We start from the raw sequence: 18065 nt of genomic DNA, 5'->3' as shown, positions 1-18065 counted from the left end.
TCAAATCACAGAGGTATGAGTGAAACTCTCATATTGCATGGGAGAATGGCGATTAAAAGGGTGGTAGCATGCACAGAAATTCAGACAGTGTAAGATTTACATGGCCTCAGGAGTGGTAGAGGATGTGTGTATCAGGTGTTTGATTTGAAGAATATTTGTCAGAAATACTAAAAGAAACATAAGGACTTGGATGTGGCGTTTATGAATCTGGAGAAAACGTATGATAGGGTTGATAGAGATACTTTGTCGGGGATCGTATGGTGTAGGAGGAAAACTGTTAGAGGCAGTGAAGAGTTTATAACAAGAGAGTAATGTGTATGTACAAGTATGAAGAGAGGAGGTGAAGGTTGGTCTGCAACAAGGGTGTGTCATGTCACCATAGCTGGTGAGGGAGGTAAATGCAGCGACCTTGGAGAGGGTGGGGCCCGGGAGGTGCGTCATTCGTAATTTTCTTACCATATGACTCTGGTAGCATACGTGAGTGAGAAGCTGCAGAAACTTGTGTCTGAGTTTGAGAGTGTTTGAAAGGAAAAAGATGAGATTCAAGGTTTGCCGAGTTGAGCTTGGGAGAGTGATAGGTTGGTTGGGGTGTGAGTATGACTGGAGAGAACCTGAAGGAAGTGGATCGTTTAAGATTACTGGGAGTGGACTTGGCAGTGAATGGAACCATAAGAGATGAAGTAAGCCATAGGTTGGGGGTGGGGGTGGGGCTGGGGGCTAAGATTCTGGGTGCTTTTAAGAGTGTGTGGAAAGAGAGGTGTGAGGGCAAGTATGATCATGTTTGATGGTATATTAGTCGACTGATGGTGTCATATGGATGCAAGGCTTGGGTCCTCGAAGATAGGGGATGTGTTAGAAATTAAATGCTTTGAGGACAATTTGTGTTGTGAGGAGGGTTCATTGAGTAAGAAGTGACAGGATAAGATAGAGGTGTGGCAATGAGAGGAATGTGAAGAGTGTGTGCTGAAATGATTTGGAACCGTTAAGTGTGGAGATACTAAGAGAATATACTTTTCAGAAGTGGATGAAACAAGAAGGGTGAGGCCAAGGACGAGATGAATGGATTAAGTGGGATATGCTGTGAATAATCGAGAACACACAGGAGGATGAGGCGAGGCATGCAAGGAATAAAGCAATTTAGATCCATGTAGTATACAGGGGCCGACTTGCTATAAGTGATCTGACCCAGGGTATTAAAGGCAATAAAGGTGGGATGAGCGCAAATTGGGCTTGGCTTCCTCTGTTTGTCGCACTACCTCGTTACCTCTGCATGTGACCACCTACCGAATTAATCCTACAATCACCCATCTTAACTGCATTAAAGATGAGAGTTTCAATGTCTTGTAGTTACTTACGTAAAGTTTAAAGCTTGCGACAGAGATATGAGAATATTGTACATAATGCCGGAATAGGTGAGTTCCCTCGAGTCCTCGTTTTCTGTTATCCTCAGCCATGGTACCCACTGCTCGGCGGCGACCACCAGGTGCATCCTGCCTCAGGCCAGACAACTGACTGCTGCACCTGTGAACGCTGGTGTTGAAAGCAACTGCAGAGGTAGCGTGTATATCACAGATACAAACTATACCTGCCTGATATAATGGTATGAAAAGAAAATTGTCGGTTATTTCATATAATCTACGTCTACACTGAACCAAATATTGTAGAAAAGATTGATGATATACGTCAAGAGAATTCTTTTCAAACTTTTGACAATTTGTTTTTATCACTTTTTGACATTCATTTATTGAGAGTTACCAAATTGCACACACACACATATAAATATATATATATATATATATATATATATATATATATATATATATATATATATATATATATATATATATATATTTCTAGAGGTTTTCAGAAAAGAAGAGAGAATGTTGGGGTGAAGAGAGTGGTGAGAGTAAGTGAGCTTGGGAAGGAGACTTGTGTGAAGAAGTACCAGGGAAGACTTGAGTACAGAATGGAAAAAGGTGAGAACAAAGGACGTAAGGGGAGTGGGGGAGGAATGGGATGTATTTAGGGAAGCAGTGATGGCTTGCGCAAAAGATGCTTGTGGCATGAAAGGAAAGAGGAAAGGAAAGAGGCACAAGGACAAGAGAAAGGCGCAAGAGGTGAAAAAGAGGACAAATGAGAGTTAGGGTGAGAGAGTATCATTAAATTTTAGGGAGAATAAAAGGATGTTTTGAAAGGAGGTAAATAAAGAGCGTAAGACAAGGGAACAAATGGGAACTTCAATGAAGGGGGCTAATGGGGAGGTGATAACAAGTAGTGGTGATGTGAGAAGGAGATGGAGTGAGTATTTTGAAGGTTTATTGAATGTGTTAGATGATAGAGTGGCAGACATTGGGTGTTTTGGTCGAGGTGGTGTGCAAAGTGAGAGGGTTAGGGAGGATGATTTGGTAAACAGAGAAGAGGTACTGAAAAGCTTTGCGGAAGATGGAAGCCGGCAAGGCAGCGCGTTTGGATGGCATTGCAGGGGAATTTATTAAAAAAGGGGATGACTGTACCGTTGACTGGTTGGTAAGGTTAGTTACTGTAAGTATAATTCATGGTGAGGTGCCTGAGGATTGGAGGAATGCTTGCATAGTGCCATTGTACAAAGGCAAAGGGGACAAAGGTGAGTGCTCAAATTACAGAGGTATAAGTTTGTTGAGTATTCCTGGGAAATTATATGGGAGGGTACTGATTGAGAGAGTGAATTCATGTACAGGGCATCAGATTGGGGAAGAGCACTGTGGTTTCAGAAGTGGTAGGAGACGTGTGGATCAGGTGTTTGCTTTGAAGAATGTATGTGAGAAATACTTAGAAAAGCAAATGGATTTGTATGTAGCATTTTATGGATCTGGAGAAGGCATATGATAGAGTTGATAGAGATGCTCTGTGGAAGGTATTAAGAATATATGGTGTGGGAGGCAAGTTGTTAGAAGCAGTGAAAAGTTCTTATCGAGGATGTAAGGCATGTGTACGTGTAGGAAGAGACGAAAGTGGTTGGTTCTCAGTGAATGTATGTTTGCGGCAGGGGTGTGTGATGTCTCCATGGTTGTTTGATTTGTTTATGGATGGGGTTGTTAGGGAGGTGAATGCAAGAGTTTTGGAAAGAGGGGCAAGTATGCAGTCTGTTGTGGATGAGAGAGCTTGGGAAGTGAGTCAGTTGTTGTTCGCTAATGATTCAGCGCTGGTGGCTGATTCATGTGAGAAATTGCAGAAGCTGGTGACTGAGTTTGGTAAAGTGTGTGAAAGAAGAAAGTTAAGAGTAAATGTGAATAAGAGCAAGGTTATTAGGTACAGTAGGGTTGAGGGACAAGTCAATTGGGAGGTAAGTTTGAATGGAGAAAAACTGGAGGAAGTGAAGTGTTTTAGATATCTGGGAGTGGATCTGGCAGCGGATGGAACCATGGAAGCGGAAGTGAATCATAGGGTGGGGGAGGGGGCGAAAATTCTGGGAGCATTGAAGAATGTGTGGAAGTCGAGAACATTATATCGGAAAGCAAAAATGGGTATGTTTGAAGGAATAGTGGTTCCAACAATGTTGTATGGTTGCGAGGCGTGGGCTATTGATAGAGTTGTGCGGAGGAGGGTGGATGTGCTGGAAATGAGATGTTTGAGGACAATATGTGGTGTGAGGTGGTTTGATCGAGTAAGTAATAATAGGGTAAGAGAGATGTGTGGTAATAAAAAGAGTGTGGTTGAGAGAGCAGAAGAGGGTGTTTTGGAATGGTTTGGTCACATACAGAGAATGAATGAGGAAAGATTGACAAAGAGGATATATGTGTCTGAGGTGGAGGGAACGAGGAGAAGTGGGAGACCAAATTTGAGGTGGAAAGATGGAGTGAAAAAGATTTTGAGTAATTTGAACCTGAACATGCAAGTGGGTGAAAGGCGTGCAAGGAATAGAGTGAATTGGAACGATGTGGTATACCAAGGTCGACGTGCTGTCAATGTATTGAACCAGGGCATGTGAAGCGTCTGGGGTAAACCATGGAAAGATATGTGGGGCCTGGATGTGGAAATGGAGCTGTTGTTTCGGTGCATTATACATGACAGCTAGAGACTGAGTGTGAACGAAAGGGGCCTTTGTTGTCTTCCTAGCGCTACCTCGCGCACAGGAGGGGGGAGGGGGTTCTTATTTCACGTGTGGCGAGGTGGCGATGGGAATGAATAAAGGCAGACAATATGAATTATGTACATGTGTATATATGTATATGTCTGTGTATGTATATATATGTATACGTTAAGATGTATAGGTATGTATATTTGCGTGTGTGGACGTGTATGTGGGTGGGTTGGGCCATTCTTTTGTCTGTTTCCTTGCTCTACCTCGCTAACGCGGGAGACAGCGATAAAGCAAAACAAATAAGGCGACTAAAAGGGAAGGGAGCGGGGGTCTGGAAATCCTCCCCTCTCAGTATTTTTTTTAATTTTCCAAAAGCAGGAACAGAGAAGGGGGCCAGGTGAGGATGTTCCCTCAAAGGTCCAGTCCTCTGTTCTTAACGCTACCTTGCTAACGCGGGAAATGGCGAATAGTATAAAAAAAAAAAAAAAAAATATATATATATATATATATATATATATATATATATATATATATATATATTTTTCTTTTTTTTTTTTCTTTCGTACTATTCGCCATTTCCCGCGATAGCGAGGTAGCGTTAAGAACAGAGGACTGGGCCTTCGAGGGAATATCCTCTCCTGGCCCCCTTCTCTGTTCCTTCTTTTGGAAAATTGATAAAAACGAGAGGGGAGGATTTCCAGCCACCCGCTCCCTCCCCTTTTAGTCGCCTTCTACGACACGCAGGGAATATATATATATATATATATATATATATATATATATATATATATTGTATATGTATATATATATGTATCCCTGGGGAAAGGGGAGAAAGAATACTTCCCACGCATTCCTCACGTGTCGTAGAAGGCGACTAAAGGGGACGACAGCGGGGGGCTAGAAACCCTCCCCTCCTTGTATTCTAACTTTCTAAACGAGGAAAACAGAAGAAGGAGTCACGCGGGGAGTGCTCATCCTCCTCGAAGGCTCAGATTGAGGTGTCTAACTGTGTGTGGATGCAACCAAGATGAGAAAAAAGGAGAGATAGGTAGTATGTTTGAGGAAAGGAACCTAAATGTTTTGGCTCTGAGTGAAACGAAGCTCAAGGGTAAAGGGGAAGATTGGTTTGGGAATGTTCTGGGAGTATAGTCAGGGGTTAGTGAGAAAAGAAGTGCAAGGGAAGGAGTAGCACTACTCCTGAAACAGGAGTAGTGGGAGTATGTGATAGAGTGTAAGAAAGTAAACTCTAGATTGATATGGGTAAAACTGAAAGTTGATGGAGAGAGATGGGTGACTATTGGTGCATATGCACACCTGGGCATGAGAAGAAAGATCATGAGAGGCAAGTGTTTTGGGAGCAGCTGAGTGAGTGTGTTAGTCATTTTGATGCACGAGACCGGGTTATAGTGATGGGTGATTTGAATGCAAAGGTTAGTAACGTGGCAGTTGAGGGAATAATTGGTGTACATGGGGTGTTCAGTGTTGTAAATGGAAATGGTGAAGAGCTTGTACATGTATGTGCTGAAAAAGGGCTGGTGATTGGGAATACCTGGTTTAAAAAGAGAGATATACATAAGTATACGTATGTAAGTAGGAGAGATGGCCTGAGAGCGTTATTGAATTAGGTGTTAATTGATAGGTGCGCGAAAGAGAGACTTTTGGATGTTAATGTGCTGAAAGGTGCAACTGCAGGGATGTCTGATCATTATCTTGTGGAGGCGAAGGTGAAGATTTGTAGAGGTTTTCAGAAAAGAAGAGAGAATTTTGGGGTGAAGAGAGTGGTAAGAGTAAGTGAGCTTGGGAAGGAGACTTGTGTGAGGAAGTACCAGGAGAGACTGAGTACAGAATGGAAAAAGGTGAGAACAAAAGACGTAAGGGGAGTGGGGAGGAATGGGATGTATTTAGGGAAGCAGTGATGGGTTGTGCAAAAGATACTTGTGGCATGAAAAGCGTGGGAGGTGGGCAGATTAGGAAGGGTAGTGAGTGGTGGGATGAAGAAGTAAGATTATTAGTGAAAGAGAAGAGAGAGGCATTTGGACGATTTTTGCAGGGAAATAATGCAAATGAGTGGGAGATGTATAAAAGAAAGAGGCAGACGGTAAATAGAAAGGTGCAACATGCGAAAAAGAGGGCAAATGAGAGTTGGGGTGAGAGTATCATTAGATTTTAGGGAAAATAAAAAGATGTTTTGGAAGGATGTAAATAAAGTGCGTAAGACAAGGGAACAAATGGGAACATCAGTGAAGGGAGCTAATAAGGTGATAACAAGTAGTTGTGATGTGAGAAGGAGATGGAGTGAGTATTTTGAAGGTTTGTTGAATGTGTTTGATGATAGAGTGGCAGATAAGGAGTGTTTTGGTCGAGTTGGTATGCAAAGTGAGAGGGTTAGGGAGAATGATTTGATAAACAGAGAAGAGGTAGTAAAAGCTTTGCGGAAGATGAAAGCTGGCAAGGCAGCGGGTTTCGATGGTATTGCAGTGGAATTTATTAAAAAAGGGGATGACTATATTGTTGACTGGTTGGTAAGGTTATGTAATGTATGTAAGACTCATGGTGAGATACCTGAGGATTAGCGGAATGCTTGCATAGTGCCATTGTACAAAGGCAAAGGGGTTAAGAGTAAGTGCTCAAATTACAGAGGTATATGTTTGTTGAGAATTACTGGAAATTATATGGGAGGGTATTGATTGAGAGGGTGAAGGAATGTACAGAGCATCAGATTGGGGAAGAACAGTGTGGTTTCAGAAGTGGTAGAGGATGTGTGGATCAGGTGTTTGCTTTGAAAAATGTATGTGAGAAATACTTAGAAAAGCAAATGGATTTGTATGTAGCATTTATGGATTTGGTGAAGGCATATGATAAAATTGATAGAGATGCTCTGTGGAAGATATTAAGAATATATGGTTTGGGAGGCAAGTTGTTAGAAGCAGTGAAAAGTTTTTATCGAGGATGTAAGGCATGTGCACAGGTAGGAAGAGAGGAAAGTGATTGGTTCTTTTTGAATGTTGGTTTGCGGCAGGGGTGTGTGATGTCTCCATGGTTGTTTAATTTCTTTATGGATGGGGCTGTTAGAGACGTGAATGCAAGAGTTTTGGAAGGAAGGGCAAGTATGCAGTCTGTTGTGGATGAGAGAGCTTGGGAAGGGAGTCAGTTGTTCGCTGATGATTCAGCGCTGGTGGCTGATTCGGGTGAGAAACTGAAGTTGGTGACTGAGTTTGGTAAAGTGTGTGAAAGAAGAAAGCTGAGAGTAAATGTGAATAAGTGCAAGGTTATTAGGTACAGTAGGGTTGAGGGACAAGTCAATTGCGAGGTAAGTTTGAATGGAGAAAAACTGGAGGAAGTGAAGTGTTTTAGATATCTAGGAGTGGATTTGGCAGCGGATGGAACCATGGAAGCGGAAGTGAATCATAGGGTGGGGGAGGGGGCGAAAATTCTGGGAGCCTTGAAAAATGTGTGGAAGTCTAGAACGTTATCTTGGAAAGCAAAAATGAGTATGTATGAAAGAATAGTGGTTTCAACAACGCTATATGATTGTGAGGCGTGGGCTACAGAGTTGTGCGGAGGAGGGTGGATGTGCTGGAAATGAGATGTTTGAGGACAATATTTAGTGTGAGGTGGTTTGATCGGCTAAGTAATGAAAGGGTAAGAGAGATGTGTGGTAATAAAAAGAGTGTGGTTGAGAGAGCAGAAGAGAGTGTTTTGAAATGGTTTGGTCACATGGAGAGAATGAGTAAGGAAAGATTGACCAAGAGGATATATGTGTCAGAGGTGGAGGGAACGAGGAGAAGTGGGAGACCAAATTGGAGGTGGAAAGATGGAGTAAAAAATATTTTGAGTGATCGGGGCCTGAACATGCAGGAGGGTGAAAGGCGTGCAAGGAATAGAGTGAATTGGAACGATGTGGTATACCGGGGTTGACGTGCAGTCAGTGGATTGAACCAGGGTATGTGAAGTGTCTGGGGCAAACCATTGAAAGTTTTGTGGGGCCTGGATGTGGAAAGGGAGCTGTGGTTTCAGTGCATTATACATGACAACTAGAGACTGAGTGTAAACGAATGTGGCCTTTTGTTGTCTTTTCCTAGCGCTACCTCGCGCACAGGAGGGGGAGGGGGTTTTTATTTCATGTGTGGCGGGGTGGCGATGGGAATGAATAAAGGCAGACAGTATTAATTATGTACACGTGTATATATGTATATGTCTGTGTGTGTATATATATGTATATGTTGAGATTTATAGGTATGTATATGTGCGTGTGAGGACGTGTATGTGTATACATGTGAATGTGGTTGGGTTGCACCATTCTTTCGTATGTTTCCTTGAGCTACCTCGCTAACGCGGGAGACAGCGACAAAGTATAATAAGTAAATAAAATATTCATACTTATTATACTTTGTCGCTGTGTCCCGCGTTGGCGAGGTAGCGCAAGGAAACAGACAAAAGAATGGCCCAACCCACCCACATACACATGTATATACATACACGTTCACACACGCACATATACATACCTATACATTTCAATGTATACATATATATACATACACAGACTTATATATATATAAACATGTACATAATTCATACTTGCTGCCTTTATTCATTCCCGTCGCCACCCCGTCACACATGAATTGACAACCCTCTCCCCCCTCACATGCGCGAGATAGCGCTAGGAAAAGACAACAAAGGCCACATTCGTTCACACTCAGTCTCTAGCTATCATGTATAATGCACCGAAACCATAGCTCCCTTTCCATATCCAGGCCCCACAAAACTTTCCATGGTTTACCCCAAACGCTTCACATGCCCTGGTTCAATCCATTGACAGCACATCAACCCCTGTATACCACATCGTTCCAGTTCACTCTATTCCTTGCACGCCTTTCACCCTCCTGCATGTTCAGGCCCTGATCGCTCAAAATCTTTTTCACTCCATCTTTCCACCTCCAATTTGGTCTCCCACTTCTCGTTCCCTCTACCTCTGACACATATATCCTCTTTGTCAATCTTTCCTTGCTCATTCTCTCCATGTGACCAAATCATTTCAATACACCCTCCTCTGCTCTCTCAACCACAGGCTTTTTATTACCACACACCTCGCTTACCATTTCTTTACTTAATCGATCAAACCACCTCACACCACATATTGTCCTCAAACATCTCATTTCCAACACATCCACCCTTCTTCGCACAACCCTATCTATAGCCCACGCCTCGCAACCATATATATATATATATATATATATATATATATATATATATATATATATATATATATATATATATAATACTTATCGCTGTTTCTTGAGTTAACAAAGTTGCCACAGGAACAGACGAAGAAAACGCCCCATTCGTTTTCATCCAATCTGTCCACATATGTATACTTACACTCTGTCCAGGATTCCCTTCTCTCCTTCTGAGGCCCCTGCAGCACTCAGGAAACTGGCCACAGGTCATGTGATGTTGTGTGTGTCTATGTGTAGAGAGTACAGAGCAGCTGAGTAAAAAAATTTCGGTGGACACTGAAGGGTCTTGAGATATGATGAAACGTCGTTTGCGATGTTGTAGTGCCCAAAGCGTATCAGTATGGGAGTGTGATTCTTGTTTCTTTAGTGTGTGTGGTTCCTGATGGATGGATGTCTGGTGGGTTGAAGTTTAAGACTGAGTTGGGAGGTTGTTTGTTTAGTGCTTGTCGGGTTATTTTAGTGTTTGCGAGTTTTATCAGTGAAATATTTGTTGGGGGTGAAGAGAGCTGTGAGTAGAGGTTGCTGAAGTGTGTATCAAGGGTAACCCTTTCAATATCCACTTAGGCGTTGGTCGTTAGTTATAAAATGGTTTGGGTGAGTGAGGTCTAGTGCTGTTGCATCCAACTGAATGACAAGCATGCTGAGATGGGGACTTTATGGAGAAGATCTCTATTTTGTTGTGAGATGATCACAGTTCCGTGTATGAACAATGTACCAAAAGCTCCAGAACCAAAGAAAAATTCAAGCTGCTGTCTCGATGATTCATCATTCATTTTTTTCAGACATTTGACGTAGTTATCATCTGTATTTGTAAATTTGCACACGAGACATATTGCAACTAGATTTTAAGTAATATAAAGCCAGATAATGTTGTGTGGTTCAGATTGATGACATCTTAGATTTTTGGCCAATCCATTCAAATATTGATTTCTTCATGCCAGGACTGGACAATTTGCCTCGGTCTATGAAGTTCACTGCTGAAGAAGAGAATAGTTTACACTTCCTGAACATTGAGATGATCAGAAGCCGAGGTACGTATGTTAGCAGCTGAGGTATACCGATATTCCTCGAGCATACTATAGTCTGCTCATTAATTTTATTTTTCTTATTCACATCATTTTATCAGTTACAAAATCTGTATTATCTTCCAAATTTCTAAAAACTTGTTAGATTGTAGATCCTGAATTTGTAGATGATGAAATGAAAATTAGGTGCATGCAGTAAGGTCATATAATGGTCATGATGTCAAGACGTAGCCAGCTGAGCTTGTTTGACCATTTGATGAATATTTTTTATACATATTATTCCATCCCTCATAAATCTTGACGCCCCGGTGCCGTTTTCATACAACAGCAGGACAAAAATCCACCTCACCCATCATAACCCGAAGGATGTGACTGGTATTGTGTGTGATGGTTGTGATAGGTTTTATGTGTGTCAGACGGGCAATGAACTGGTAGCACGTATAAGCCAACACGAATGCCGTGTCAAAAGCGGTCAACATATTCCAGTATAAAGCCTATCATATTAACCGTATAGATTAGGGACACACTTCGGTCATGATACATGCAAACTGCACAACGATCATATCTTGTGGTACGGGTCAATAATCTCGCTACACTTGTACTCCACCAAAGTAGTCGTCAGCAACTGTAATATCCCACCAGGGAAGCACTTAGTGACAGTAGTACTTCACTAGGAAAGTACTCAGCTAATGTAGTACTACACCAGGGTATACTCAGCTATTGTAGTGTTCCATTGGGAAAGTACTTTGCTACTGTAGGACACCAAAGAAGTACTCATGAGAGTCGAACTTCATCAGGAAAGTACTCAGCTAATGTGTTACTATACCAGGATGTACTCAGCTACTATAGATCTCCAGCAGGATGTACTCAGCTACTGTGTTACTATACCAGGATGTACTCAGCTACTATAGCACTCCAACAGGATGTACTCAGCTTCTATAGTACTTCAACAGGATGTACTCGGCTACTATAGCACTCCAACAGGATGTACTCAGCTACAGTAGTACTCCAACAGGATGTACCCAGCTACAATAGTACTCCAACAGGATGTACTCAGATACTATAGCACTCCAACAGGATGTACCCAACTACAGTAGTACGCCAACAGGATGTACTCAGCTACAATAGTACTCCAACAGGATGTACTCAGCTACAATAGTGCTCCAACAGGATGTACTCAGATACTATAGCACTCCGACAGGATGTACTCAGCTACAGTAGTACTCCAACAAGATGTACTCAGCTACAATAGTACTCCAACAGGATGTACTCAGCTACGATAGTACTCCAACAGGATGTACTCAGATACTACAGTACTCCCCCAGAAGGTACTCCGCTACAATAGTTTACCAACAGGATGTGCTCAGCAACAACAATACTCCGCCAGGATGTACACAACTACTGTATCACTCCACCAGGGAAGTGTTCTGCTACTGAAGTGCTCAGCCAGGGAAGTACTCAGCCAGTGTGCTACTCTGAAAGGAAAGTACTCTATCAGTGTGCTACTTTGACACGAAAGTGCTCAAGGAAGTACAACTTTACCAGGGAAATGATTAGCCAACGTACAACTCCTCCAGGGAAGTACACGGTCAATGTACAACTCAAATACACGGTAAGTACACTCCAATGGACATACCTCACAGCGCAAGTAAGGAATCACGTAGCAACCTCACCAAGGAAGTACACGTCAATGTAATGACACCCCAGGGAAGTACACGGTCAATGTACAACCCCACCAGGGAAGTACACGGTCAATGTTACAATGCAGCTAGGGAGACAGGTAAAGCGTTCATTGCTAGAGGTGTGTGTGCCGGGAGGGAGTGCGTCCCTTGCCATGATATTGTGCTTACTTCCTCATGCATCGGCGACGCTCCCAGCCTGCCTATTGGCATCACACCATCATACACCCACACACTTACACCAACACCACCACCAACACACACACAAGACACAAGACACCTACACATCAAACACATACAACATTCTCCTACCCAAATCAAGACAACCAACCTTGGCCTGACCTTATCCACTGACAACAAAGGCACTGGACAATTCGTCGTCAAATGTAAATTCGATCATTTCCGTCCTTACCACTCCATATCAGAACAGATCAACGTGCCTCAGACTGTTAACCATCATTCGAATCCACTACCATCAACCACAGCCATAACAACGTCCTCCCTCTCACGGACGATCCCATGTACCTCATTCAAATCTGCATATCATCCAGCGACCTCACGGACGATCCGCCGTCCGCACAAGAACAGCCTTCATGATTTACCATCGACAGAGAACCATTCAAGTGTTCAATAAAATATAATAATAATATATAGAATAATACTATAATATATAATTATATATGAAGCAAGATGATTATACGGAATAGAGTCTGTTGTATAATATTAAGATTAAATCAATAAATTATAAATATATAATTATAGTGTACATTGAGATGATAGTAGATATTTCGTGTGTGAGTGTATGTTTCAATGTGTAGGGGTGTTGGCCATTTCTTTCGTCTTTCTTAGGTTAAATGGGTGAAAACTAAGATGAAAAAGAGAATAGAGTATTGAGAAGATATTTTGGCTCTGAGTGAAACGAAGTCAAGGTAAGGAATAGTGGTGAAGCTTGGTATAAAGTCAGGTAGTAAGCATAAAGAAGGAGACTACTCCTGAAAGAGGTGGATATGAGAGTAGAATAACCTAGATTATATGGGTGAAATGAAAGTGATAGAGGATGGTATTATTGTGCATATGCATGGATAGATAAGAATGAGAGCAGTGTTTGGACATGAGGTGTATATTGATGCACGCCGCATATGAGTATTGATAGGGAGTAGATTGGGATGATTGTGTATATTTTATGTTTAATGAAATGTGAATGCTACATGTGAAAGGACTGGTATGAAAAGGTTAAAAGTATAGTAATATACGTTGTAAGTAGAGGATGGCCAGCGAGCGTATGGATTACGTGTTATGATGAGGGGCGCATTTAGAGGACTTTTCGTATGTTACATGTGCTGAAAGGAAGGAGATGTCTACATTATTTAGTGATAAGTGAATTTGTAGAGTTTTTTTCATACAAGATATGCAATGTTCGGGTGAGAGAGTGAGAGTAATGAGCTTGGAAGGAACTTGTGTAGGCTAGTACCGGAGAGACTAGTACAATGAAAGGTCTGTCAAGGACCCTATGTGGGAGTAGGTAAAAAGGAGTAATTAGGAACAGTGATGGCTTGCGCACAAAGACGCTTTGCCTGACTTGTAGTGGCAATTAGAAAGGGTAGTGAGTGTGGATAAGAAGTAAGATTATTGTTGAAGAGAGTGCCATGACATTTTGCAGGAATAATGCAAATGATGGAATTATAAAGAAGAGCAGTATCAAAAAATCAATAGCGAAAATAAGGCAAATGGATGTAGTATGGTTATCATTTAATTTTCAGGAGAATTATAGTGTTTTGAGGGGTTATAGTGGTAAGCGAAGCAAAATGGAAACATAGGAAGCGGGCACTAGCAATGTGATAACATATGTCAACGTGAGAAGAATGAATGAGTATTAAGTTCATGTAATGTTTTGATGATAGATGGCAGCATATAGGGTATTTGTCAGATGTTACATCATGTGAGTACAGGTAGGGATTTTTGATGGTACCAGAAGCACTCGTAAATGAATTGCGGAAGCTGCAACCCGGAAAGGCATTGGTTGGATGGTATGCATGGAATAAACAAAGGGGGGGGGTGACGTATTTCACTGTTTTGGTAAGGTTATTTAATGCACGAACCAGCGTAAGTCCTTTGAATCTTGCAGTGCCCATTTACAAGCAAAGTGGATAAGGTATATAAATTACAGAGCTATAGTTGACGTTTCCTGGATTATGGACTTGACTGTGAGAGGTGACGGCATTTCAAGCACAGTTGGCAAACATCATGTTTCCGATGTAAACGGCTTGGTCATCCGTGCTGCTTCAAAGATTATCGAAAATCTTTACAACGCTTAATCGATTGATTGGTCCCTTATGCTGGAGGCCACTAATACAGTATAGACTTGGTAATGTGGAGTTGTGAACGAATCTTATGTGCAGTAAATTTTCAAAACAGCTAAGTTTTTCTCAAGAGAACTCTATTGATTTACTCTATAAAGGAAATTGACTTCTCAGTGAATGTTGTTGCGGCAATGCTTGCGAGATATTGGCCATAATAGTTCTTCGAGCAGGTCGATGTCTTCGAAAGAGATTTGAGACATTAGTCCACGTCGCAAATCAAATATTGGATACGGTTAAGAATCGTTATAAAGTTGTTTCAGAAAGTTCAGATTCTAATTGTAATGTGCTCCAAATTTGCGAGCACACTGACGCTGAGGCACAGATTACAATTCCGAGCCCACGGTTATCGCTGCAGATCCCCCATCTAAAACATCATCCCCAGCATTCTCCATTCACTGTTGCGCAGTTGATTGACTCAACCATACTATAATATATATATACTTATATAATTACATATATATATAATACACAGCGTGTATTATTCACGAATGCACAACTTTCCTTCGTTCGAGTAGCGTCAGAAACAATAGATAGGCCACATCCCCTTTTCAATCATCTCTGTTAGTGCACATACCGCCCCATACAATTCATGGTATTATTCTGGAACGTTTGACATGCACCCTGGCAGACTACCATTCACTGAGAACCAATCACTTTCCTCTCTTCCTACACGTACACATGCCTTACATCCTCGATAAAAACTTTTCACTGCTTCTAACAACTTGCCTCCAACACCATATATTCTTAATACCTTCCACAGAACATCTCTATCAACTCTATCATATGCCTTCTCCAGATCCATAAATGCTACATACAAATCTATTTGTTTTTCTAAGTATTTCTCGCATACATTCTTCAAAGCAAACACCTGATCCACACATCCTCTACCACTTCTGAAACCACACTGCTCTTCCCCAATCTGATGCTCTGTACATGCCCTCACCCTCCCGATCAATACCCTCCCATATAATTTACCAGGAATACTCAACAAACTTATACCTCTGTAATTTGAGCACTCACTCTTATCCCCTTTGTCTTTGTACAATGGCACTATGCAAGCATTCCGCCAATCCTCAGGCACCTCACCATGAATCATACATACATTAAATAACCTTACCAACCAGTCAACAATACAGTCACCCCCTTTTTTAATAAATTCCACTGCAATGCCATCCAAACCTGCTGCCTTGCCGGCTTTCATCTTACGTAAAGCTTTTACTACCTCTTCTCTATTTACCAAATCATTTTCCCTAACCCTCTCACTTTGCACACCACCTCGACCAAGACACCCCACATCTGCCACTCTATCATCAAACACATTGAACAAACCTTCAAAATACTCACTCCATCTCCTTCTCACATCACCACTACTTGTTATCACCTCCCCATTAGCCCCCTTCACTGAAGTTCCCATTTGCTCCCTTGTCTTACGCACTTTATTTACCTCCTTCCAAATCATCTTTTTATTCTCCTTAAATTCAATGATGCTCTCTCACCCCAACTCTCATTTGCCCTCTTTTTCACCTCTTGCACCTTTCTCTTGACCTCCTGCCTCTTTCTTTTATACATCTCCCTGTCATTTGCATTATTTCCCTGCAAAAAGTCGTCCAAATGCCTCTCTCTTCTTTTCACTAATAATCTTACTTCTTCACCCCACCACTCAATACCTTTTCAAGTCTGCCCACCTCACACGCTTCTCATACCACAAGTATCTTTTGCCCAAGCCATCACTGCTTCCCTAAATACATTCCATTCCTCCCCCACTCCCCTTACGTCCTTTGTTCTGACCTTTTTCCATTCTGTACTCAGTCTCACCTGGTACTTCCGCACACAAGTCTCCTTCCCAAGCTCACTTACTCTCACCACTCTTTTCACACCAACATTCTCTCTTCTTTTCTGAAAACCCCTACAAATCTTCACCTTAGCCTCCACAAGATAATGATCAGACATCCCTCCATTTGCACCTCTCAGCACATTAACATCCAAAAGTCTCTCTTTCGTGCGCCTATCAATTAACACGTAATCCAATTACGCTCTCTGGCCATCTCTCCTACTTACTTACGTACACTTATGTATATCTCTCTTTTTAAACCACGTATTCCAGTCCTTTTTCATCTACCTAAATGTACAAGCTCTTAATCATTTCCATTTACAACGCTGAACACCCCATGTACACCAATTATTCCCTCAACAGCCACATTACTCACCTTTGCATTCAAATCACCCATCACTATAACCCGGTCTCGTGCATCAAAACTACTAACGCACTCGCTCAGCTGCTCCCAAAACACTTCCTACTCATGATCTTTCTTCTCATGTCCAAGTGCATATGCACCAATAATCACCCATCTCTCTCCATCCCCTTTCACTTTTACCCATACCAATCTAGAGTTTACTTTCTTACACTCTGTTACATACTACCACCACTCCTGTTTCAGGAGTAGTGCTACTCCTTCCCTTGCTCTTGTCCTCTCCCTGACTTTACTCCCAAGACATTCCCAAACCACTCTTCCCCTTTACCCTTGAGGTTCGTTTCCCTCAGAGCCAAAACATCCAGGTTCCTTTCCTCAAACATTCTACGTATCTCTCCTTTTTCCTCATCTTGGTTACATCCACACACATTTAGACACCCCAATCTGAGCCTTCGAGGAGGATGAGCACTCCCCGCATGACCCCTATCCATGGGGAGGGGAGAACGAATACTTTCCACGCATTCCTCACGTGTCGTAGAAGGCGACTAAAGGGGACGGGAGCGGGGGGCTGGAAACCCTCCCCTCCTTGTATTTTAACTTTCTAAAAGGTGAAACAGAGGAAGGAGTCACTCGAGGAGTGCTCATCCTCCTCGAAGGCTCAGATTGGGGTGTCTAAATGTGTGTGGCTAAAACTAAGATGAGAAAAAAGGAGAGATAGGTAGTATGTTTGAGGAAAGGAACCTGGATGTTTTGGCTCTGGGTGAAACGAAGCTCAAGGGTAAAGGGGATGAGTGGTTTGGAAATGCCTTGGGAGTAAAGTCAAGGGATAGTGAGAGGACAAGAGCAAGGGAAGGAGGAGCACTACTCCTGAAACAGGAGTGGTGGGAGTATGTGATAGAGTGTAAGAAAGTAAACTCTAGATTGATATGGGTAAAACTGAAAGTGGATAGAGAGAGATGGGTGATTATTGATGCATATGCACATGGGCATGAGAAGAAAGATCATGAGAGGCAAGTGTTTTGGGAGCAGCTGAGTGAGCGTGTTAGTAGTTTTGATGCACGAGACCGTGCTATAGTGATGGGTGATTTGAATGTAAAGGTGAGTAATGTGGCAGTTGAGGGAATGATTGGTGTACATGGGGTGTTCAGTGTTGTAAATGGAAATGGTGAAGAGCCTTGTACATATATGTGCTGAAAAAGGACTGGTGATTGGGAATACCTGGTTTAAAAAGAGAGATATACGTAACAATACGTATGTAAGTAGGAGAGATGGCCAGCGAGCGTTATTGGATTACGTGTTAATTGATAGGCGCGCGAAAGAGAGACTTTTGGATGTTAATGTGCTGAGAGGTGCAAATGGAGGGATGTCTGATCATTATCTTGTGGTGGCTAAGGTGAAGATTTGTAGAGGTTTTCAGAAAAGAAGAGAGAATGTTGGGGTGAAGAGAGTGGTGAGAGTAAGTGAGCTTGGGAAGGAGACTTGTGTGAGGAAGTACCAGGAGAGACTGAGTAC

The 18065-nt window shown here is 42.1% G+C and overlaps 1 protein-coding gene and 1 long non-coding RNA gene across 2 annotated transcripts in view; one reads left to right on the top strand and one right to left on the bottom strand.

Annotated features, from left to right (window-relative positions):
• The window catches only part of LOC139755286 (glutamate receptor ionotropic, delta-1-like), a 47920-nt gene extending 46405 nt beyond the window's left edge, over positions 1-1515 (bottom strand). Inside the window, exon 1 of the mRNA XM_071673401.1 lies at positions 1356-1515. Within this exon, the coding sequence (XP_071529502.1) occupies positions 1356-1489 (134 nt within the window). The 5' untranslated portion in view covers positions 1490-1515. The remainder of the gene's footprint in view (positions 1-1355) is intronic.
• The window catches only part of LOC139755492 (uncharacterized), a 266342-nt gene that overhangs the window by 138429 nt on the left and 109848 nt on the right, over positions 1-18065 (top strand). The window contains exon 2 of the long non-coding RNA XR_011714110.1: positions 10239-10328. This is a non-coding gene — a long non-coding RNA (uncharacterized lncRNA). The remainder of the gene's footprint in view (positions 1-10238; positions 10329-18065) is intronic.

This window comes from Panulirus ornatus, chromosome 19 (genome assembly GCF_036320965.1).
Source record: "Panulirus ornatus isolate Po-2019 chromosome 19, ASM3632096v1, whole genome shotgun sequence".
NCBI classification, from domain to species: domain Eukaryota; kingdom Metazoa; phylum Arthropoda; class Malacostraca; order Decapoda; family Palinuridae; genus Panulirus; species Panulirus ornatus.
This window is presented reverse-complemented; position numbering and strand designations above follow the sequence as displayed.